This window comes from Geospiza fortis, unplaced genomic scaffold (assembly GCF_000277835.1).
Source record: "Geospiza fortis unplaced genomic scaffold, GeoFor_1.0 scaffold23, whole genome shotgun sequence".
NCBI lineage: Eukaryota > Metazoa > Chordata > Aves > Passeriformes > Thraupidae > Geospiza > Geospiza fortis.
Window position 1 is genome coordinate 7,129,268 of NW_005054303.1, and position 23,612 is coordinate 7,152,879.

At 36.9% G+C, this 23,612-nt stretch overlaps 1 protein-coding gene across 1 annotated transcript in view; it reads left to right on the top strand.

Annotated features, from left to right (window-relative positions):
• TDRD9 (tudor domain containing 9) overlaps nt 1-23,612 on the top strand; it is a 43,995-nt gene that overhangs the window by 6,961 nt on the left and 13,422 nt on the right. The window contains exons 5-22 of the mRNA XM_031066273.1: nt 1,070-1,234; nt 5,521-5,624; nt 6,425-6,483; nt 9,377-9,428; nt 9,581-9,665; nt 10,399-10,456; nt 11,012-11,116; nt 12,814-12,911; nt 13,274-13,405; nt 14,013-14,175; nt 14,257-14,320; nt 14,787-14,850; nt 16,308-16,352; nt 17,910-17,963; nt 19,530-19,646; nt 20,458-20,565; nt 22,484-22,584; nt 23,230-23,403. Coding sequence (XP_030922133.1) covers nt 1,070-1,234; nt 5,521-5,624; nt 6,425-6,483; nt 9,377-9,428; nt 9,581-9,665; nt 10,399-10,456; nt 11,012-11,116; nt 12,814-12,911; nt 13,274-13,405; nt 14,013-14,175; nt 14,257-14,320; nt 14,787-14,850; nt 16,308-16,352; nt 17,910-17,963; nt 19,530-19,646; nt 20,458-20,565; nt 22,484-22,584; nt 23,230-23,403 — 1,748 coding nt within the window. The remainder of the gene's footprint in view (nt 1-1,069; nt 1,235-5,520; nt 5,625-6,424; nt 6,484-9,376; nt 9,429-9,580; nt 9,666-10,398; nt 10,457-11,011; nt 11,117-12,813; nt 12,912-13,273; nt 13,406-14,012; nt 14,176-14,256; nt 14,321-14,786; nt 14,851-16,307; nt 16,353-17,909; nt 17,964-19,529; nt 19,647-20,457; nt 20,566-22,483; nt 22,585-23,229; nt 23,404-23,612) is intronic.

The following is a 23,612-nucleotide window of genomic DNA, read 5'->3' on the forward strand; positions in this document are numbered from 1 at the left end:
GCAGATTATTATTTTTAGATCACAGAGCAGAAGCTGGATTGTTCTGAGGTTGATCTTGCTGGGATAGGGTTTTGAAAGAAAACCTGAGACTAAGAGTGGCTCTATTGGGTCAAACTAAACAGTGCAGTTTCCATAGTGACTAGTAACAGTTCTTGGTATCATCTAGTGGGTCTTTGGACATATCTGTGTTGTACAAGTGATTTTGGACTCCTTGATCTTGAGCTGTCTTCTTTGATTACCATCTATTCTGATGTGTTCATCTGCCACGTTGGTGATTCGTGCATGTTGAATTTTTGCTTCAGGAGCGCATCAGCTCTTGGTTTAGTTATGTGACCCTTCAGGCACTCTGTAAAGAATCTGTCACTTCTTTCCACTTTGGAAGAATTCCACACAGATTAGAGTCCAGATACAAAGATTGTCTAGAAGAAGGGGTAGTTTAATATTCCTTGCCTGTAACTGCACATTTAGATTGGATTTTATTTCTGTACCTTCAGAAAAGGTTACATTTAGCCTATTGCCCTGGCATAGGTGAGTCACTATCTGTTGAGCCATGAGGCAGTCCATGCTGTAGTGGGGCAGATTTCATATATTTGCAGAATTATGTCCTTTCAAATTTCTCCTTTGAGGATCATGTTGGAAAACTTCGTGGTTTAGCCTGCCCTTTCCCTGTGTTCCTTGTGCCTGAGCACAGTGGTACAATGCCCTCTTCATTAGTTTGTCTTCCTGTCATTTTGTAAGGGGGATGCTTTTGTGTTTTACAGCATTTCTGGTTTGGGTGGTGGTGAGATCTTTATCAAGAGTAACTGTGTGTTTTGGGTTGAATTTTCACCATGTTGTCTGCCCTAGGCATTTTAGTTTGAGCCATTCTCTTACAGGTGCTTGCCTCTCTCCACGTGCTGATTAGGGTATCTTAAGCATTTAATGTGATTGTCTTAAATGTACTTAGGTTACATATCTGTAGTAACCAGAATTAGATCATTTACATGAGGAGGAAATGGAGAGTCCCATGTAACAGGACAATTTGTGTTAAATTTACTGCTTTACATCTGCTGTACATTTTTTTTAACAGCTTATATTGATGTCTGCTTCCATCAACTCTAAAGAATTAGCTGATTACTTTGCACTTCCAGTTCATAATGGTTTGAATCCAGTCTGCATATTTAAGGTGGAAGGCAGACCTTTTGCAGTTGAAGAATATTATCTTGATGATTTGAAGGACATTTTTGATTTACAGGTATTGTAAATATAATTTCATTTCTTTCAACATAGTAAGAAATTGGAATAGTCAATTGAAAACTGTGTGATAAAATGACATATGGCCGCTTTTATACTGCAATTCTAGGTAAGAATTAATAGATGATGGTAAAACAGGAGTCTTCTTATGAGCAGACTAGTTTCTTCCATGAAACAGAAATGTTTCAGTAGGATGAGGCATTTTGTTCGATAGTTGCATTCAAAATGAACAGTGTAAAAGAGTGTGTGGAAAGTAACATAAATAGATTTACAGACCTGTTTGACTATAGCTGAAAAAATCAGGGAATATTTCCTGGGTTGGTTCATGTTGTTGTTTGTATCAAAGGCAGAAAGTGCTATGAAATGAAGAGAAAACAATTTTTGATTACAACTTTGATGTTATCAAATTGACTTCTCTATCAACTGAGACTTTCCTATTTTTCTGTCCTGGTTCTTTTCTTTTTTTTTTAATAGTGCCAGAGATGTTATGCAGTAGTTTTGAACCTTTTTCTGTTGTAACCATGTAAGCCACCATGGCAGATGGGTAATTTTGAGTAATGAAAACATGTTAAAATAACTGATACCTCTCAGATTCCTGGAGGGCTGTGCTGGAGAACTGCTTCTTTGATGCCTGAGGAGAGTAGGTGCTGGCTGAAGATATGTTTGTTTTATCAATCTAGCTTATAAACTGCACAGAATGTATTTTGTATATTTTGTTTTTAGAGTTTCTGACATTATAGCAGGTATCTCTGTAGACATCAGATAATGAAGGAATGAATGTAAATGTGTGATCTGGTTTCTGTGGTTTTATAATAGGAGTTTGTTTTGCATTTGAAAAACAGCTGTGTAGGAATTCACTTGAGTGAGCTCTTTCAATATTATGGTTCAAGGCAAAATAAACAGGTTAAAGCAGAGTACAACAAATGCACTCAGGCTGTATTATGATACCCAGTCTAAAAATAACTGGGATGTGGGTGTAATTATTGGTCAGTTTTGATAATGCAGAACACTATTCCAGTGTTATTACAATGAAGGGGATGGGGCATGCACTTAAAAAGTACCAGTGGGGGGGAACACTCTGTTATTATTTAGCTTTCATCCATCAGTTCTACAGAAAATAAAATAGTGAAATAAAACAGGAAGCCCCGAAGAAAATAATTGCTTATGCTGTACACATAAGCAATATGTGTACATATTGGCATTGGTTATGCTTTAACACAGGCAAGGTAAAATAAAAGGCTGTCAACCATTGAAGTTCTAAGGCAAACAAAGAAACAAACTCAGCAGCTTATATGCAGTTGGCCCATCAGCATTTATGCATTAGTATCACAGTCAGACAGATAATAGGGAGGAGATTATGTAATACATGGGGCTTTGTAAAAGATTTTTGATGATGACAACAAAAAGATAGCCAGGAAATTGAGTAAGAAGTTTCCTTCAGTCAAATTTGATTTGTCGTATCTGCACTCGGAGCTGAATGTCAACTTGCACACCTTTCACCTCAGAGATCACGAACAAAGGAACTGCTTTCAGTGCTTAGTCCTTTTTATTTTTTCTGTGTTTTTTATTTAAAGTTTTCATCTGATTCTTTATCTTGTGTTGTTCTGTCTGTAGCCATTCTGTTTTACAGCAAGAAGAGGAGAGTATGTTTGTCCAAGATGTTTCTTGTGACTTAGGGCAACAATAGAAGCACATAAGTGCTCTTGATTTTCTTTTTTTTTTAATATCTATATTAAAAAAGGATGAAATTGAATTTTAAAGCACTGATTCTTGGTCTGGATCTTGTTCCTTATGGTGTTGTGTTTGAAGATTTTCTCCGAATACTAGTTACAATTAAAAAATTAAAATGTGGAAGGTCTAAGATGGTTTGTGGAACATCCTAATAAAATGAAAGTAAAATGTGAGTATTAAGACAGTTAACGAGTTAATGCTGCCATATGGAGGCTGAGGCACATCTTTCATAATGCTAAAATCTAAATCAATTACATCACTGCCTGAGGTACAGGCTTCAGGCTTTCATTCCTGATGTTTTATTTTCACCTATAAAAGCCTGTAAAATTTACATAAAGGAACACAGCAGTTAAAAATAAATGCAGTCATTGCTCTTTAGATAAACAGAATTTTTCTAAGTTTACTTTTGATTTTAAAATTACAACTGTAAAACTACATAAATCTTCAATAATTTCTTAAAGCATCTCAGTCAAAATCAGTTTAGTTGTTTGTAATTGTCTCTTGGCTGTGAGGTGTGAATCTTCATCCCTTCTCAAAAAATATTAAAATAATTGGATGTTACTGTAGAGATGTAGAATTCTTCCATGAATCCTGCAGACCTCTTGGCTTTAATACATAACTCATTTCTGCATGTGATAATGTTTTAAAACCGTGCTTGAAAATAAAGTTTTTTAGGGGTAGTTTTGACTTGAATAATTTGTCAGTTCATTGATGCTGTTGTGATTTGGAAGATGAACAAAAATGCCAGTCATTGTTTTTTCTTTTGTATGCATGTTTGCAGTCAACCCTCTGCTGAGGCTAGACAGACATCTAGCTGAATCAAAGATAAAGCTTTCTACTTGAATTACTTCATTTGTAGAGAAGAATAAAAGGGAGAAACATTTTTCAGTGTAGCCCTGGCTTACCATTGCCCAGATACTGGGTCATTTATAGGTGTGCTGCTTAATTTGTGAGCATAGGCTTACAAAAAACTAGTTTATTTTTCTTGTGGCATAATGAGCTTGGTAAACACGTTGTTCTGGATGTTTAACAGAATAATGATTTTGTCATACCAGCGACCTCTAAGCCCCAAGGAATCATTGAAACACAGGTTTCATGAAAAATGCATGAAGGCTCTATCTATAGGCAATTTTAAAGCTGGATGTATAAATATTTGCCTTTCCTTCTGGATAGTGGTAGAGATATGAAATTCAAATTTAAGAAATGAAGCAAAACGCAAAAATGCAACCCATTTTTGGCTTGCAAAGGTAAAAACTCCTTCATGTCCGTGGAACTAGAGTCAGAGTCCTGGTGGAAGGTAGTGAACTGCTGTCAAAAGCTGTTCTCATGATATTGTATTATTTCAGTCAGGTCTGACTGGGGTTTGGATTTGCTGTTTGTCACATTGTTACCTTTTATTAGGAGTGATGTGGAAGCCTTGTCCTGTTAGAGAGTACTAAAGGTACAGTCAGTAACAAAATTGAAAAGACAAATTTGACAGTTATTTTTTGGTTTTTATTATCCTTGCTTAAATCTTACGTTGGAGCAGCCCAGAAGAGATAACTTGCTTAGATTTTTCACATATATTAGGGCAAAAATCACTTTGAAGAGAACAGTCAAGCATTTTTATGGTTTCTCCTGCGTTAATCAAGTTGAGGACTGAGGTTGGAGTAGCAAATACTGATGTCAGTCAGTGTTTCCAGATTGGTGCTTGGAGCTGTGATTTGTGATTGTTATGAGCTCCCTTACAATGGGCAACTGGTAGAAAAATTACTAATTCCATTTTAATAGCTTAGATAGCTAAGTGGGCTGTGATTTTAGTTCTCTGAAACACTTGGTTCAGTAAAGAGTTTGCACTAGAGTGAGAAGAAACTCTGAGAATGAAAGGTGAGCAATGATCAAAAGCCGTTTTCCCTACAAGAGAAAAACATATAATGCTATAGACCTTTTTATAGCAGATCTAGTTCATTAAGCATAAAACTGAAGAGTGATTAAGTTACTGTCTGCTCTGAAGACTTGATGGTTTGTGTTCTTGAATACTAAAGCCTTGAGTTTGTACAGAATGCTGGAAAACAATGTAGACAGAATCACCATGGTTCTGTTGAGTACAACAAAACAGTAATTCTTTGATAGAATGTGACCAAAACCACAAAACCCATTAAATACAAAAACAATTTAAAGGAGAAAGAGGTACATGGTTTATGTGTAGGCAGGTAGAGAGATCTGTGTAATAGCAGCTGTGAGAAGCACTCTGCCTTCCCTACATAAATTCTTCCCTGTCATCCTGTTCCCAAGAGTTCTGGTCAGTTCCCATGTGCTTGACACTTCAGGATAAGGAGCATGTTTTGCAAATGAATGGAGAATGGGCTGGTGCTTAATCAGAAGTATTTCTTCCACATTAAAATTGTAGGATGCTTGAAGAAAAATGTCTGTTTGGAAGGTAATGAGTGCATCAGATGAAGTTCTGTGCTGGATCAGTTTGAATTGCAAGCATTTGAGAAATAGAAATACATGTGTGAACTACAGTCTTGTCGCCAGTTATACTGTGTTAACCTCATTACCTCCTTCTCCAAACAGTTTCATCGTCAGAGCCTTGGTGAGCCAGTGATAGAACAGAAAATGTATCAAGTGGCAGTGTCTCTGATTCAGTCATTTGATGAGCTGGAAAAGAGGAGCAGTGGGTAAGATGCAGTTCAAGATCTGGAATCAGTGGCTCTTGGGGAAATGAGAAGCTAATTAAGCAACAGCAGAGTCCATAGTTATTAGTGGAAACTTAATTTTTATTTGCCTCTCTGCCTTTATTTTACATACTTGTTTGATTTGTACCCAGTGTTCCTAAAGTGCACTTCATGCCCTGAAGCGTGAGTGACTATTCAGGGCAGCCATGTCGTATGGAAAATATATTCTTTACTGTAGACCAGAGCTGAGGAGTACTTAGATCAAGAATTATATAAATATAAATGATACTATTTTATAATGGAACATAAACCATACATTACTTCATGGGAAAAAAAGGCTAAAAGCTAGGCATTAATTTTCACTGGCTGTTTAATGCCTTAATGTCATGTGAAATAAGTAAATAATGGATTTTACTGCTCTGTGTTTTGTAAATTGATGTTTAGTATCTGAAGATGTAATATTACATCTGAAAATGTAATAAAGTTACTTCTACCATTTTTGTCTAACACTGTGTGTTAAGTGACCTAATTCTGATTATTTTCATTGTGGAATGAGAAAGTTTCTGTCTTGTCATAGTTTTGAAGAAAAACACTAAATTTATTGCTCTGGTTCTAGTGTTTATATCTTGCATTTTTCAGAAAGGATAGTTGCAAATAATGGTTGAAATTTCATTTCTTCAGGAAGTTTAAATAATGCATGTTACAAAAAGTGTGCAATTCTGCTTGTTCTTCCAGAATAAAATAACCTGGGTAATGAGGTAGATTGAGACTGTAAAACTAATGAGGCTGTGTTTTCTTGTTAGGGAGAAAAAGAATTTCAGTGGTACATTGGAACGTGGCAGTGTGCTCGTGTTTTTACCAGGTGAATATATGTCTTAATATCTTTCTTTTTTGTTATTTGTCATCTAATGAGCTTCCTGCTGGCACTTCTTTCAGGGATTTATTAAACATATACTTAAATTAGGTCTCTTTGGGCATTTTTTCTTGGAAACTGGTTTAATTGTGGCAATAATTGGAAAAGCTGTCAGTCAAAAATTAAGATGTTATGTATTTTAAAAATAATAAAATCAAGTCTGTAGTTAAACTACAGAAGTGCAGTTGCTAAATTTTTTAGTGCAATTATTATTGTATGAAACTCCTAGGATTCTTTGAGACTTTTCCTTATCTGCATATAGTGTGGTCTTCATTTAAATTGTTGTAAAAGCTCAAATTCCTGTTTTTCTTCCCATGTACATTGGTTTATGTGGTTGGCATGCTCAAAAGTACACATGATGATGTAGAGGTTATTGATCAGAAAACTGGCTATACATGTAATCTTCTGTAGAGAGCAAAACCTAAGTTGCCTTGCACAGAAATTATTGTAGACTTTTGTTTTGACTACCATTCTTATTTAAACTCACTTGCTGGATTTTAGAGGCAGTGTAACTGACCTGCAGGTAGTTTTCCTGAACATCATAAATCTGTTACCTGGTGGTTTCAAGTATTCTTTTACTTCATAAGCTGAACTAACATTCAACATGTTAGTTGAAAACTTGGAAAAGATTTGGTTATGTTCAAGTGGAGAGTCACACTGAAGTCCAGGGCAGCTGTCCCTTGGACACAGTGAAGTCTGTATTCTGTAAAATGTTGATGAATGTCATCTCCCTGCTGTGTTGAGTTTAGGAATAGGCATGCCAGGGCTGGGGCTGGAGGCCCAGCACACCAGCTGAAAGACACGTTGCACTTGCAGAGCAGCTTTCCTTGGAGTGTTCCCCACTAGCTAAAAGGCATTAGAGCTGTGTTTCTTGGAATTACCTTCACTATAAAATTAATGTGTGGAAGGAATTACTTCATTGTTTCAATGTAATGCCCGTTCCAGTTTGTGATTAATAAAGCAGGGAGACCATATCTGTTGCCTCTGGCCTCTTGATATTGATGTTTGTCTGGTGTTTTCAGGCTTTCTCAGTACATCTGAGGCTTCATTTCAGTCTGGAATTACTCCTCCTTAGCATTTTCAAATCCTAAATCTTTATCTTTCACCTTGAGTTGGTGTTTTTTGGTTTGGTTTTGGTTTTTTGGTTTGGCTTTTGTGTGTTGGTATTTTTAAAAATACATTTGGTAAATTTGTGAAAACCCATGTGGTAATAAACTGATACACTCAAGTTTGTGTTTTATTTGTTCAGTGTTTGACCTTGTCTGGTTTTAAACTGGATACTCAACACTGATCCAGAACAAAGGATTAGCAAACACCCCTTATAATTTTCCTCACAAATGTTTTATACAGAACTGGAGAAAAGGGGAGGCGAGCCCTCAGTTTACAGCACAGCAGCTGAGGCAGAGCTCTGGGTTATTTTTACACATTTAACATCCACATTTAGGATGTTGATTTGAGATGCTTTGGTTTTTTGTGAGTGCTAATGATTGCATAGCATTTTGAACCTTAAAAATAACACTCCCACTGACTTGTGAAGTTGAGTGTTCAGCAGCAGCCAGAAAGAGCAGTGCTGTGCTGAGGATGCTGTTAAGTGATTTTTGCCCACTGTCTTTGTGGAGCTCGATGGGGTAGAATCTGATTCCAAAAGGAGCTGCAGCTGTCTCAAGTAGGATGCCATGTTTTCCCTTGTAATTGCCTGTCTTGTTCACTGCTTAATTTCTTTTGGTAATGCTACCAAGTCTGATTCTTTTTAGGTAAGTATTCTTTAGTACTCACCTCTCCTTTGGTTCCAGAACTCACCTCTCTGTACGTTAGAGGTGATACAAAGTGCCATGTTAAACTGTAATTCTCTTAACATACATGCATGAATATGTTCCAAAAGATCTAATTTTATCTGTTCTGCTGGTGTTGATCTCATTTTTTGTCTGTTCCATATTTTCTTCTGCACTTCACCATGCCCAGCTCTCCCTACTTTCCTTGTATGTTTGCCAGACTGGTTTGTGTTACTAGTTCCCCTTTCATTCTGAGACCTTTGTCTCCTGGTGGGATCCTTGTGTTCTGTAGGTGTCATGGTCAATCAGCTTTTGTCACTTCTGAAACTGGTCAGCAGATACTGCCTGCTGTGTCTAGTCAGTAATTACTAGACTGATTTATAATTACTGTTAACAGTGATGATGCAGAGTATGCTCTGCCAAACATGAATCAAGCTTCTTTCAGTTGTTTTTAATTTTAAAAACAATCTCCATGGAAGTCCACTGTGCGACGGGTTTTTGAAAATGAGGCATTTGGAATTGAAGTCTCAATAAGAATAAACTAAGTTTCTCAGAAAGGTTTATATCTGTGGAGGTATTCAGGGAAATAGAAAAAATCCCTTGGTCATAAGATTTCCCCTGGCTGATGTGAAATGCATGCCCCAGAAAATGGGCACTGGAATGGCCAAAGGTGAGATGGCTAGGACAGAAATAGGTGGTTTTGTTTTCTTTTACTTTGGCTCTGCTCTTTGAAAGAACTTGTTTTGGCTGAAATACCCAATTCTAGCCTAGACCAGACAGATACTCAGCATGTGTTGTCAGTTGTAAGAAACTGAAACAAGGACTTATAATGGAATGTTGTCAAATGGCCTTTATATCTTTTTTAAGTGTAAAAATAAATGCCAAATGGTTCTTCAAAAATTGACTCACTGGTTTTCAGAGATTTATTATTATATTTGCTGCTTAATTCTTCTACCATTTTATTTTATGGTAAAAAAGAGGTAATAATGACAGACAGTTAATAGTTGATGTTTTTGAATTGTTTCTAATGACTAAATGAAAAATTAAACACATGATTACTTTTTCCCTAGGTTTAGGTGAAATAAGATACATGCACTCATGCCTCTCAGATAAATATCAAAGGTGAGTTAGACCACATTTGTTTCAATTCAGTTAAACCTGAATGTGAGTCTTTCAGCTGTATGAGTTTTAAGTGCATAAGCGGGTTTAGCACAGAAATGTAATCAACGTTAATATTCTTGCATCAGTAAATATTTCACGAATATATTTTTTAGGTGGCAAGTGTACCCACTTCATGCACGTGCAACATTGGAGGAGCAAAGTAAAGTATTTTCAGCTACAGTTCCTGGCTACAGAAAAGTAAATATTTTTAAATCATTACTTTTTTAAAGCATATGAAATGTTTTGCTAGAGTAGTAATAGCAAATAATAATGTATTTAAGTAATATTAGCTGTTCTAACTCAAACCATTTTATGAGGACAAAGTACTTCAGTTTTTCAGTGTGTAACGTGATGGCCTTTCTTACCAAGCTGGTTTTAGAACTGTTATGCAGTCCTCAAGAGAGGTGCATTAACTTGAGGAAGTTACCCTTAAACTATTGCCTGCTGCTGTTTTTATCCTTCAGAATGGTTTGTGCATGTTGATTCTTGCACCTACACAACAGGAAACAGGAGGGGGCTGCTGGTGGCCCTGAATAGCAAAGCAGTGCCCCAGTATGGGAGAGTGTCCCACCTTGTGCCTCACATTGTCACTGCTGCCTTGGTTTTCTCCATCTGCTGTTACTAAGAGAGTATTGCTGCCAATAGTGTGATCTTTCCTTATGGCAAAGGCACGAGGAAATATTTCCATTCCTCCTCTACACTGTCCTAATGCTACACTATATTATGCTTTTTTGAGCTCAGAACAAAAAAATACAACGGGTTTTGTATTGTCCTTGCATGGTACTGCTTTTTTTACTGTGCAGAGCAGAAATGCTGTGTTGCCATTACATTTATATTTCTTCATAGCAAGTTGGGTTTTTCATGTAGAAACATTAAAGTAAGTAATTTTTTGTTTATGCATTCCTTGCTCATTTTTTGCTTCAAAACTCAGGTTATTCTAGCTACCAATGTAGCTGAGAGCTCTGTAACAGTTCCTGATGTTAAGTATGGTAAGTTGTCTAAATCCTCTAATTCTCTATACACTGTGTTTGTAATATTTTCAATACTTGTGCTGGGTTTGGTCTCCAGAATATGTCACTGTTCAAACACTGCTGTTGGCGTGTTGAATTATTTCTTTCACAACAGAGAAATCTGAATATTTGAACATATAGAGCTGCTGAGTGGGAGGTTGGATTAAGTCTTCATTAAGGGGTAATTTTAAATACAGTAACAAGCAGAGCCAGACCTCATGTCACAAGTTAAGGTTTTTTAATCACATTCTGACTGTGTTTCGAAATAATTGCATCAGTTTAAGCAAATTTTCATACAAAGTTTCTAAATGCAGAAATGATTGCCTTTTAATGATTGTCATCTACAATGTTTTATTATTGCTATAGTAAGATCTGTTAGCAATTTGTTTAGTATTCAGAATATCTTGGGTCTGACTGTTTATAAATCTGATGTTTGTTTTATTGCTATTCAAGTTATTCAGACTTTTCTGATAATACAGATTATTCTTGTGTATTTCTTTCTACTGCCATGAGGAATTTTTTTCTTACTTGCAGTGATAGATTTCTGCTTGACTAAAATTCTGTTTTGCGATAAGGAAACTAATTACCAAAATTTGAGGCTTTGCTGGGCATCTAAGACAAACTGTAATCAAAGAAAAGGTGAGATGACAATAGGTAATGCAAAGGAATTTTAGAAGCTGACCTTAATGAACAATTCTTTGTTGGTTTTTCTTGTATTAATAGTAAAAAGAACAGATTATTTTGGCCATTAATACTTGATAAGTCTTTACCATGTCAGGGTATAAAAATGGGATTAAACAACTCTGTATGAATGATTTTTTTTCTTTTCCTCAAGTATATTTGCAGAGAAGTGTTTTGTATCTTACTGAAAAGTATTAAAATTCATAGACCATGGATTCTTTGGTATTTAATAGCAATTTCTTTATCACAGACCATTTTTGAAAAGGGGGGATATGTACTGCTAGGTATTTATGAACTGCTTGTGAGCTGCAGCAGTAAAAGGAGCTTTCATGTGTATATGTCACTATTAATGAGTTGAAATATCCACAGCTGTGTTTCTAGTTTACGCCAATGTTCATAGCACAAGGATAAATAAGATTCTGTATTGTCTCTTCTAGTAAGACAATCCTCTTAAATATCAAAATCTTTTCAGTTTCAGTCAAAAATAATACTAAATAAATTAATAGATATCTTCAGGTCTAAAAATACTGTAATTTTTAAGTATTACAAGGTCTTTACAATTACAGCTGTGTGCCAAATGCTCACCAAAGCTGTTCTATCACTCCCCTCTCCTCAACTGGACAGGAAGAAAAATGGTGACAGAAGGCTCAGGGGTTGAGATGAAGACAGGGAGATCACTTAACAATTACCATCACAGGCAAAACAGACTCAGCTTGGGGAAATTAGTTTCATTTATTACCAAACAAATCAGTCTTGGATAATGAGAAATAAAGCCAAATCTTAAACAGCTTCCCTCCACTCATTCCCAGGCTTGGACTCACTCCCAGTTTGTCTGCCTTCTCTGGCCTAGTGGTACCCTGGGGTGGAAATTGGGGATTGTGTTGGTTCATCTCGCATTCTCTCTGCTGCTGCTTCTTCCTCCCACTCTTGCAGTGTCAGATATGGGGGAAGTTTCCAGCAGCTTCTTACAGAAGCCACCACAATAGCCACACCCTTTCAGGACCTCACTGTGAACCTGTGAACCCCAATATACAGATTTATTTCCATTTGGTTCCAGGTCAGCAAAGGTCACAGCAACCAGCCAATGTACAACCAGTAGAAGTAGCATTCTGTGTAGAAGACTTGGGCTTGTTGTGCATGTGGCTTAAAAATGTGGTCTGATTCTCTAGTGGAGTATCCCACAGAGAGGAGTAGCATTTAGCTGGTTAAATGGAATGGTGTTTGGATTTGTGAAGATAGACTTCTGAGTCATTGTGTTTTCTGTGAATAGTAGATCATAAAGACATTTTGCTGTTTATCATTGTAGTTTAAAAGTTGTTTATATTGAAGATGATTTTCTAGCTATAGAGTCAAATAGGAAATGCCTGTTCACCTGAGAAAAATGGCTGTTGATTTGAGGGCAGTTATGTGAAAGAGATATTTGAGTGTAATAGTTATGTAATTCTTTTGTTAGTTACTGCTCCTATGAAGGCAAAATTTTTCTGTCCTACCCTTCTGTGTCCTCTGGGCCTGTCTGCTGCAAGAGAGCAGAACACTGCTCAGCCTGCAGCATCAGCTGTCGTGTGCTGCTCAGCTACCCACAGGGTTTGTAGATGGATGGGTTTGGAAAAAACTTGTGCAATTTACAAATTGGTGATTTGTTCTTTTGTGTGAAGGTCGTGCTGGACGTGTTTCCAAAGGCTACTGTTACAGGCTCATACGCAAGGACTTCTGGGCAGACTGTATTCCAGAGAAGTCAGAACCTGAGATGCTGGTAAGGCTGTTGGGTTGATGATTCAGTTTTCTTTAATTCCTGTAGTCATAGCAGAGAAGCTTTGCTTTACTTTCTCTGAAGATGATTGGAATAGTTACTAATAACTAATAGCAGTGACTAGAATTCAACTTGTTAACTATTTGACAAAGATCATTCCACATAGTTTCCTTATAGAAGGAGATAAATTATAGCAGTAAAATCGATGTGGATTAGAAATAAGTAATCCACTCAAAAGAAAACAAACGCTTGTTGTACACAATTAACTGCAGATTTTGCTAAATTGTAAACTTACTTTTTCATGTAAAACACTTTGTCACACTTCCCATGAGGGGAGAGTAACAATAATCTTGTCTTCGCTTCAGCATTGCCCATTAGGATCTACAGTCTTAAAATTAAAGAAGCTTGATATGGGGGAACCAAAAGCCTTGCTGGCAACAGCTCTTTCTCCACCCAGTGTGGGTGACATTGAACGTACAATAGTTCAGCTGAAAGAGGTAGGCTTCCTTTTAATGTTGTTAAAATCAGGGTAATAGGAATGTGCTGCAGAAGTTTTCTTTGTATTTAAGGTAGTAGTAGTCTTAACTGGAGCCTCAGATATGAACTGTGTCTGGAGAGTCTCTCATGCCTTGGTCTGTTGTTGGATTTCCATCCTTTTAAGCATAATTTCTGTAGTTATATCTTTAAAGCACAATTGTAATTTCGCCAGAGAGTAATGCTACTCTTTGAGGACTGGCATCTGTGGTGAGAAAGAACAGAGAAATAGACCAAAAAAAAACTTTGTAAGCAACACTGTTTATGAATAAGTAAAAAATCAGACTCTTAAAATGTATGATTTATAGAGGTCAGCCTCAACATATCTCTCTCACCTGTACAAGGAGGATAGTGATTCGGATTTTCAATTAAAACAATAAGGGAGAATCCTCATCGCATTAAACTTTTTTCTTTTCCAAAGTGCATAAGAAATAAATATTTGCATCATTTGTAGCTTGCCTTTATATCCAGTATATGTAGCAGCTTTGTTTTCAAAAGTGCCAGGCTTTAAAAATTGTCTTAGATGTACTTAGTCAGCTTTTATAAGTGAATACATTTTAATTTCTCTAGCTGGGAGCACTTACAACCTCTCCGCAAACAGAAGAAGATCTGCATGATGGTGAGCTAACTTTCTTAGGAACGGTATTGACACAGTTGCCACTGGACCTGCATCTTGGAAAATTGATAGTCCTTGGGCATGTCTTTGGTTGCTTAGAGGAATGCCTTATTATAGGTAACTGAAAGAAAACATGTGAGACATTTCTCTAGAAGCAGATGATTTGCAGGTTTTAATTTTGGTTTGTTTTTGTTGTAGCTGCAGCACTGTCTTCACGGAATTTTTTTGCAGTACCTTTCAAAAAGCATGTTGATGCATACAGGTAGTGCCCCAGATGTTTCATAACTTTCTAACTACATTTGAGAGCAGAAGGCAGAGTTGATGGCTTAATATGTTTCCATCTCATATGTCTGATTTTCTGTTAAAATGCCAAACAGTGCAAAAAGAAGGTTTTCCAAGTAGCTGACACTGGAATCTATTTATTTGGGAACATAAACCACAGAGCCTAACTCACCATCTGCTGAGCACAGGGCCTGGTTCTTCAGCTTTGCCTTTCTCATGTGGCAGTGTCTATTAAAATGGTTCTTTAAATAGCAAGGACAATTACTTATTATTATCCTGCTCATACAGAGCATCTCCTTCAGCAAGGAGACATGCATTAGAACAAGTAATTACAATAAGTGTATTGATCATGTTTATTAGAGACATGGAGGGTGTTTCTGAGCTGTGTAATACATGTAATATTTGAAAGACATATTGTTGCTAATAGTTTTTGTTCATATTGACAGGAAAAAAATGTTTTTTGCTGGGAATAGTAGGAGTGACTGTATTGCAATTCTGAATGCATTTAGGGTAAGTCTTTTGTTCCAGCTTAGATTACAGTGAAATCTGATAGACCAGCATGAAGGTTCTCACTTTTGTAGGATCAGTGCAGCATTTTTACTTAGCAGTTGTTAAAACTTCACATTACTGATAGCTACATATTGATGTTTTTTGCAGTCCTGGTCCAACTGTGTAAAGTTTCAATCGTCTCTACTCAATAGCCAGAAATGAAATGCCAGAGATGTGGTGATGTTTGTAGATTGTTTTTAACCAAGGACAGTTTAGACTGGTAAATTCTACATCAGAATGAGTTTGGTGACCTTTCTCCAAACTTCTTAGCTTTGGCTTTGGGATGGTTTTGTGCAAATGTTATTTTTTGGTACTCTTGGCTGCTTGGTGGCTCAGTACCGTGGACAGGGGTCAGTTCCTCCACTTAGAGGCAGAGCTGGTACAGCACAGCAAAGCTTCTGCTTGAAGAACCTGCTATTTCTGTAATGCATGCTCTGATGTGTTTTTTAATCTTCTGGAGAGTCCAAAATCTTCAGCTGCTGATTTAATTTATTCTCCTTTTTTTGAGCATGTTGCCCTTCGGTCAAAACTGACTTGTTTTCTTTTCTACTCTGCTGTTAGAATTTTTTGAAGTACACATGGGCATGTATGGCACATGTATCCACTAATCCTGAGGCTCAAAATCAATGTTTTCTGAATTCCCTAAATCCTGTTATGTATTTCCCTTGTGTCACCTGGTAATTATCACCTGTTCATCTGAAGATGCTGTTTCTGTAAAACAGTTTGTTATCCTGGAGAATAAACAGGAACATTCAGACAAAGCTTCCAGTGAAATGTCTCTGTGTGTGAGTGATGTGAAAGCTTTGTTTTGAATGGCTGAGTATCAGAAAAGAATGGATAAATTCAGGAAAGTTTGTTTGCAGACTCCTTGGTTCAGATTAGATTCCTTCTTTTCTATCAGGGTAGGGAAATGCAGTCTGGCTGTTCAACCTTGCATGTATTCAGTGTCCCCAGTAAGCTGGATTATTGTATTATGAGGTGACTTGCTGTCAAACTAGAAATGAATTCTGCAGGCATCTGTCATAAGCTGCCTAATAATGAAGTAATTTTCATTAATATGCTGGGTATTTAAATTTTTCTTCCAGCCCTGTTTTCTGGGAGGCATTTGCATCAGAACTTACCTGAATCAGTAATTTCATTGCTTTTGTCCCAAAGCAAGGAGAAAAAAAAATGGTTTTGAAAGTAACCTGCTTTTTTAGTGTCCAATTACAGCATACAGTTGTTGTAATAATTTGTGGATGTTTGCATGTGCTTTAACACTCCATCCATTTCCTCTCATAAAAAATGTTGTTAAAAATCACCTTCAGTGTTGATATGAAAAAAAAAGTTTATAGTTTTAAATGTCACATTAGTATTTGTAATAATTATTACTGAAGCATTACATTTTGTATCTGAATGCTACACCACTTTTTCCTTAGGCATGGCAGGCCTGCAAAGAAAAAGGAAAGCTGAGAAATCCCAAGGTTAGTTAAACTTTTTCTTCTTCTCTATTCAAGGTTGGTGACTTAAGTGCTGGAGTATTTTTTTTTCCATAGTAAATATGAAAAAGGAGAAGGTTTTGCTAGCAATGTTTATTTATAATAATTATGATTTTTCATGCATAAATAGGCTAGGCTTTGAGAGAAAATGAGCATTTGAATCTAGTGCAGAGTTACTTGAAGACAATCCCCTATGTTACCTCCTTCCACAGATGAATCAACAGTGCCCAGAGAGTTTGAAATCCAGCCTAAAAAGGGAAATTGAGCTGTAGTTGAAAGAAATACTTTTATTGTGCATAAGTATCTCTCTTTTTTTACATACACAGATTTCTGTGCCCTCAGAAAACCCTGAAAGATGGAAGATGTTTAAGTGCATCAGTCACAAAAACCAGTAGCATGCCCTCAGTAACTGCCTCCGGTCCTCCTTTTGTGTGTACGAGATGAAACCTTTTTTATTTCCCTTGTTCTTTTAGAGTGTAGTATCTTTTATGATCACCAGTGCATAACATACACTGAGTTACAAGTAGCCAGGATGTTTGATAAAGATGTGCATGCAAAGAAAGAAGTTCTGAGCTTTTTGTAAGTGTTCCCAGATTGCCAAGAAGTCCAGTGGCATCCTGGCTTGTATCAGCAGTCATGTGGCCAGCAGGACCAGGGCAATGATTTTTTTTCCCCCCTGTGCTTGGCACTGGTGAAGGCCGCACTTTGAGTCCTGTGTAGAAAATACTGGAGGACACCGAGGTGCTGGAGCATGTCCAGAGAAGGGCAGTGGAGCTGGGAAGGGTCTGGAGCACAAACTTCCAGAGAGAGGAGCTGTTGAGGGAACTGGGAGTTTTTAGTCTGGAGAAAGAGGGCTCAGGGGAGACTTTATTGTTCTACAACTGCCTGAAAAGAGGCAGTAGAGGCAGTATTGTACAGCAATAAAACTTTATCACTCTACAGTTGCCTGTTATGTTGAGTTGGGGGTTGGCCTCTTCTCCCAGGTGATAGAAGCAGAGAAAATGGCCTCAAGTTGTACCAAGGAGAGGTTTAGGTTGGAATTAGGAAAATGTTTTTCACTGAAAACATTGCAGCAGGCTGCCCGGAGATGTAGTGGAGTCACTGTCCATGGATTTCTTCAAATGCCATGTGGGTGTGGCACTTGGGGACATGGTTTTGTTCTGGACAAAGCAGTGCTGGGTTAAGGGTTGGACTTGAGAATCTTGCAGGTTTTCCTAAACAGTAGCATTCCTGTGATTCTCTAGGTGTGAATGTTAAAGTAGATTCTTTAGTAGCAGCACAGAGCAGTTGGACTTGTGGGTTGATAATGGGAAGGTTGGATGACCCACAGCTGCATTGGTGATAAACAAAATATAGTTTTAGTCAAACACATAACTGTCTTACATTTTCATGCATGTCACAATACTCAGTATGAATGCAAGGCTGTGAAATGTGATTAAATTCTTCTCTTGCTATATGTAACTATTATTTGTGTCCATGCAGAAGAACGTGAGGTAAAGTTTACTAGCAGTAGAAGAAAAACGTTCTAACTTTCTTTTTCAGGAAGAGCTTGAGTGGGGTCGATCTAATTGTGTTCATATAAACAAGATCAAAGAGGTAAGATTTAAATAGGTAGCAGTTTTTATAAGCAGAAGGACTTTCCTCATTCTCTGTAAATGTTAAAATCTTGGTTAAACTTCTGTGTTACATATCTTTCCATACATATAGATGTGTATTTTCTTAAAATGAACTATGAATTTAGTTGAAAGGAATTCTGGTAGGATAAACAGAGTGGTTAAATTATTAACTGCTTAACATATTTTTAAGAAACCTGCAGTATTATTTGCTAATTTTAGAGGTTCCTCAGATCACTGGTTGTGGTGTGACTGCTGTCTGTTAAATATCTTCTGTTTTCTGGTTGGGAAGACTCTAAGCAAATACAGTTACATAGTGAGGCCTGAACTTGAGAACCTGTGGGGCTTTGTTGCTTAGATTACTGCAGCAATTAATGAAAACTCTGCCTCACAGTGGGCTTCAAGCTTAATTTGATATATTGAGGGGAAAATAAATAAGATTTCTGACTAATTGATCAGCAGAATGGCCTTGGCCATTATTTCACCAGTTCATACCTTTGGCATGAGCAATGCAGGGCCTGTGCTCAAAAAGCACAGGAAATAAAAATAGAATTTGATAGTGAACAACCATCTGGATAAGAAATGACAATAGTTTTATGACTTGGAGATGTGATAACAACAAAAAAGAGAGAAGAGCAAATTTTGTGAAGCTGGACAGTGGAATGATCAGTCTCACATGGCAGCCTCTCAGTTTCAGATAATGCTGGAAGAGGTTGTGCATGGCATAATACATGAGTTTAGAATGGTCACCTTTACTTAACACTTAGTAATATCTGGGGGCTTTTATTTGCTGCACCTAAAGATCCTAATTTCATAATCCCTTGTGTGGAAGTGGCTTTGCAGAACTGAGTCAGTCCCAGGGGTTCCTTTCTGGCAATGGTTGTTCTGGTAGTGTGCTAGAATAGCCAGCAGCTGAAAGGAAAGGGAAATGTAGCTACAGAAAAGCTGTGTGGACAGTGCTTTGTACATCTGCTCCAGAATGGTTTGGGAGAGTGAAGGCATTCACTCTGTGTGGTTGGAGGACCAGTGGTTGCTTGTGGGAGTTTATTGGAAATGCTGAAGATAGGAAAAGCTGAAATATGTTCTGCTGGGGGGCATAAGTTTGATCTCTCTCACAGTAATCAGAGTTGTCTGCTAAAGTGAGGGTGCAGCATGGTCACTGCTGCAGTTGGGTGCAGAATTCCAGGTTGCTAGCAAGATTTTTACCCCCTAAGTTACAAACCTAAAATGTTTTAAATAGAGAATATAATCTTGTAAATGGTTAATTCAGTTCTTTTCCTGATTTTGTTCTGTATAATATATGCATGATATGATTTGTGAGTACAGAGTTGTTCTTTATAAGGAGATTTTGGGAAAACAATTTGAGTCACAGTACTGAAATTATTTTCCAACATAAAGGTGCTGAGCAGTATATTGGTGAAATGCTTACCAGTCACCTGAAAAGGGAAGGGAGTTTGCCCAGTTATTTCAGACTTTAACTAACAGATTTTATTTCAGTTTGTGGCTGGGTTTGATCCATTTTAAGTGTAACTTAGAGATCAAATTTCAGGTGGCAGAGTTATTTCACAACTTGAAAAAGAGAGTCAGTGCATTTAACATGCATGTTAAAGCTCAGCCATCTCCGATGGACGAGGAATATGTGTGCAAACAACGCTTCATCTTGCAGGTAATGCTTTACTGTCATAAAGAGGTGCTATTTACAAAAATTGCAGTTCAGTCTTCATACCAATTTTCACTATTTTCAATTCATAATATTGATGAAGTAGTATTACACTAGTTTTCCAAAATTCTATGTGGATGTAGCAATTTTGGGTAGAAAAAAAAGTAACTATTTTGGCAGTGTATTGGCAATGCAGAAGGACAGGTAATGTTAGTTAATTGAACATTATATTATCCCTTGTTTGAGGTGTTTTATTTGAACACTGGCTTGGTTAGTTAGTGGGGAGGGGGTGCAGGGAATTTTATATCTAGCTATTTTAACTTTGTCTAATTTCCAGTTAAATTACTTGTCTTATTTGGACTGATGAGCAGTGCTTTTATTTTCACAGACGTATTTATCATTTCAGTGGCAGTTGGTTTAACTGTGTAAGCAGTGAGCTTCTTGGAGCTCAATTGTTGAACATTTTAAGATACAGCTTGAAAACTGAGCAATTTACCTGTAGCTGTTTTGTGTGAATTTGTTTAAATTTGGGCTCTTGAAATCAGAACTAACAATTGCAGTTTTCAACCAACAGAATAGAGCAAGTCTGCATACAAAAGCATTAATGTTGTAGAATTGTTCCAGAAATTGAACTCTTTTCACAAAAATCTGTTTTTAAGAATTTGTGTTTCGTCTCCAGTTCTGGTGATTCCTGAACAGAGATGGGAAAAAATACTAATATGAAGATCTGTTGTCTCTCTATATGTTGCCAGTGTATCTCATTTCAAGAAACTGAATACAATCTGCTGTGTATCACAAAGTATTTTCTTCATTTCAGGTGGTAATAGCTGGTGCTTTCTATCCAAACTACTGTACTTTTGGAAAATGTAATGGAGAAATTGCCATGAAAGATCTTGCTGGCAAGGATCCAAAAACAACTGTGATGGTATGTTAAGAAGTTGAATGACTTAATTAAGAATCAAGTAACAGAAATATTAAGTGTTTGGGTGCTATTTTCAAGTTCTGTTCTGACTTGGGCAAGGAGAGAAATAATTACCTACTCTGATCCTTGCTTGGTGGGTCCCACCTTCCTTTCTTTCAATACAATAAACAATGGTGTAGGTGGGCAATTTTCAAAGAATTCCTGAGAACTGCCTCTATGAATTTGATTGCTAGTCTTGCAGAGGCAAACAACTTTCATCAAACTAAAAAAAATATTGGAAAAATAGAACAAAACTATCAAGGGTACTTTTTACTGAGTACTTAAGTTAATGTAGGGTTGCAACTTCAGTGTTACTTTTTTGTAATCTCCTGCTTGTTAGTGCATGGCATATGTGCTTGTTGCTTTAAGGTTACTCAGGTGTTGCACTGGCTTTTGTTATCTTCTAAAATTGCTTTTCAGCTGATTGCATATGTGCAAGTTTAAAATGGCTGTGTTGATTTTGCAAAATTGTGCAGTCTAAACTAAGAAAATGTTTGATGTATCTGAAGTAGGTATTACGCTGTAAAACAGCCATGACCTGTGCTTAAAGAAACCAAATCTACCAGGAAGCCTCAAAGAATAGACTTTACTGTCACAAGAGACAATAGATAAAAAAAGGAGAGAGTCAGAAAATCTTGTTGACAAGAGATTTTTTGTGCTCCATACAGTTTAAGGATATTGAAGCAAAATAGCACAATAGACTCAGTCTTGTGGAATAAATACTAGTCTTGCCAGAGCAGCATTGATTAATATTAAATTGATAGATTAAAAGAGCTACTTTCTTTTAATGTATTTAACTCTTGATGTGCTCTTACATCAGCTGCTTGTTACTTTGGAAGAAGTAGCTGCTGTGTCTTCATCAGTGTAAATGATCATCTTGGGCACAAATGCTGCAAGTTCCTCAGGCTCTCACTTGGAGAGGTTCTTACAGCCATATACTGCTCCTAATGGTGTGCTGAAGATACAAAAGACAATGAAATCTCCCACTCCCTGGTCTCTCTAAATTATCTTCCCTTGAGGCAGTTTCTGCAGTCTGACCTAGACCATGGTTTTGACCAGCAGCTGATCTTAGTGCTATAACTGCAAGTCATAGGAACATTGTGAAAAAATAATCTGTTTTTTCCTGTCTAAAGTTGTAAGAGCCGAAGAAAAGAATAGACAGTTGCATAAGTTCTGACAAAATAGTTCAAAGTCTCAAAGTACTTAGGAGTTCATGATTCTGTATTAAATCAAGACATCTCATGAGATACTATTAAGAAAAAGTTAGTGAAATGGACACATGACTGTAATTGCATGTTAATAGTCATGAAAACTTACACTGGAGTTACACCTCTGCAAGAGGAAGATGAGGAGATTGCTCTTTGCCATCCCTAAGAGGTTTATATCCATGTGAGAGAGCTTTCCAGCTGTGCAAGCTGTCCCAGCATAGCTCAAATTCAGTATGTGGTAGGACTGTTAGGATATGCAGGAGCTGTAGGTCCATCAGCTTCCCAGGCAGTGCATACTGTACAAGGTATGGTTCCCCACTGTGGAAAAAGAATCATAGCATTCCGGTCTTTTCTGTTACAAGCAAAATCAAGAGACACTAGACAGCTTTTTGTAACAAGCATCAGATTGATATATATAATTACAAATTAATTTGCTTCATTTATAGTTTGTCTACTGGTTTGAAGTAGTAGGGCATTATTAGCAGCAAAACAGTGCTTTTTATTGTCTTTTGAGATTCTTGAATGTACTGTAGTATCTGGCACTTGGGAATTTGTTGGAGTTCAGATTGTATGTAATTATTGCAGCTCAGGTGAAGGAGAAAGCTAACTATTTGGGTGAGCTTGAAAATTAAAGCAATTGAAGGTATCCAAATTTAACATCTTTTTCTTTACAGCTGAAGAACATTCCTCCCTATGGATATATATACCATAAACAGTTGCAGTCACTGCTTAGACAGTGTGGGCAGGTAAAATCTATTTCCTACAATGGATCAAGGTGAGTGTAAAATAAAATATCCTGCCTTGTGTTCTCAGTTACAAATCCAGTAATCAATTTCTTTTGCAGTGCTGTACTGACAAATTTAGTTAATTTATTCTTTCTTTGGAATCAGTAACTTACCTTTAATATATCAGTAAAAGTTGAAAAGGTGGTTTTGAATTCTGATGGTCTTTGGTTGGAATAACAGTAGATAAGCTAGCTGAGGTAGAGCCTTCTGGTTTGTCTCTTCTGTTCTCTAACAGTGGGCCTTAATTGCAACTCATCTGTCTGTATTTATTTCTGTCTGTTATGCTGAATTTAGCTCATTTGTACAGTCTGATGGCTTTTTTGAGCTGATAATGTGACTAATTTCAGCCTGTGACTGCCTAAAGTTGAATTCATGTAACCCTTCTTACTCCTTTTCCAACCTTTAATGCCTTCCTTATTCACATATATTTTCATATCCTATTGCATTAAATTTGGCATGTGCTGGTGATAATGTTAGAAAGTTTTCTTATCACCATCATGATAATTAAAGTTTTAAGGTACATAAAAGCAGAGCCTGTGAGGAACCTACCTTTTACTGTTTGCTGGTCTGCTAAGATAAAGACAGGGAGAAAAAAAATATTTTATTTTTCTTTTTTTTTTTTTTTTGGTAAGCAGGGCTTTTGTGGAGTTCTCCCGTAATCCAAAGGAGGTTTTTAAAGTTCTCCCTGAAGTGTACCTGGCAGTCAAGATGTCACAGCTGAAGATTCCTTTTGAGCTGTGTGTTCATCATCCCGAGGATATCAAAAGACAAGTGCAAGGTGCAGGAGCTGTAGGTTTGGAATTTATAAGGTAATTGTATTGCATATGTAAAATGTGTTTCTTTGCAGCAAAATAAGGTTTGCTGGATTCAGTGGGAATTTCCTTGGAATTGTCATCAAGGAAGAAATGTTAGGTTCAAAAAACAGATGTAAACCTTGTCTAAGCAGAATGATTTTGCAGGGCTAGGAATAAGGTGATTGTTTTAAATATTTCTTTATAGATAAAGAAAATTCAAAATA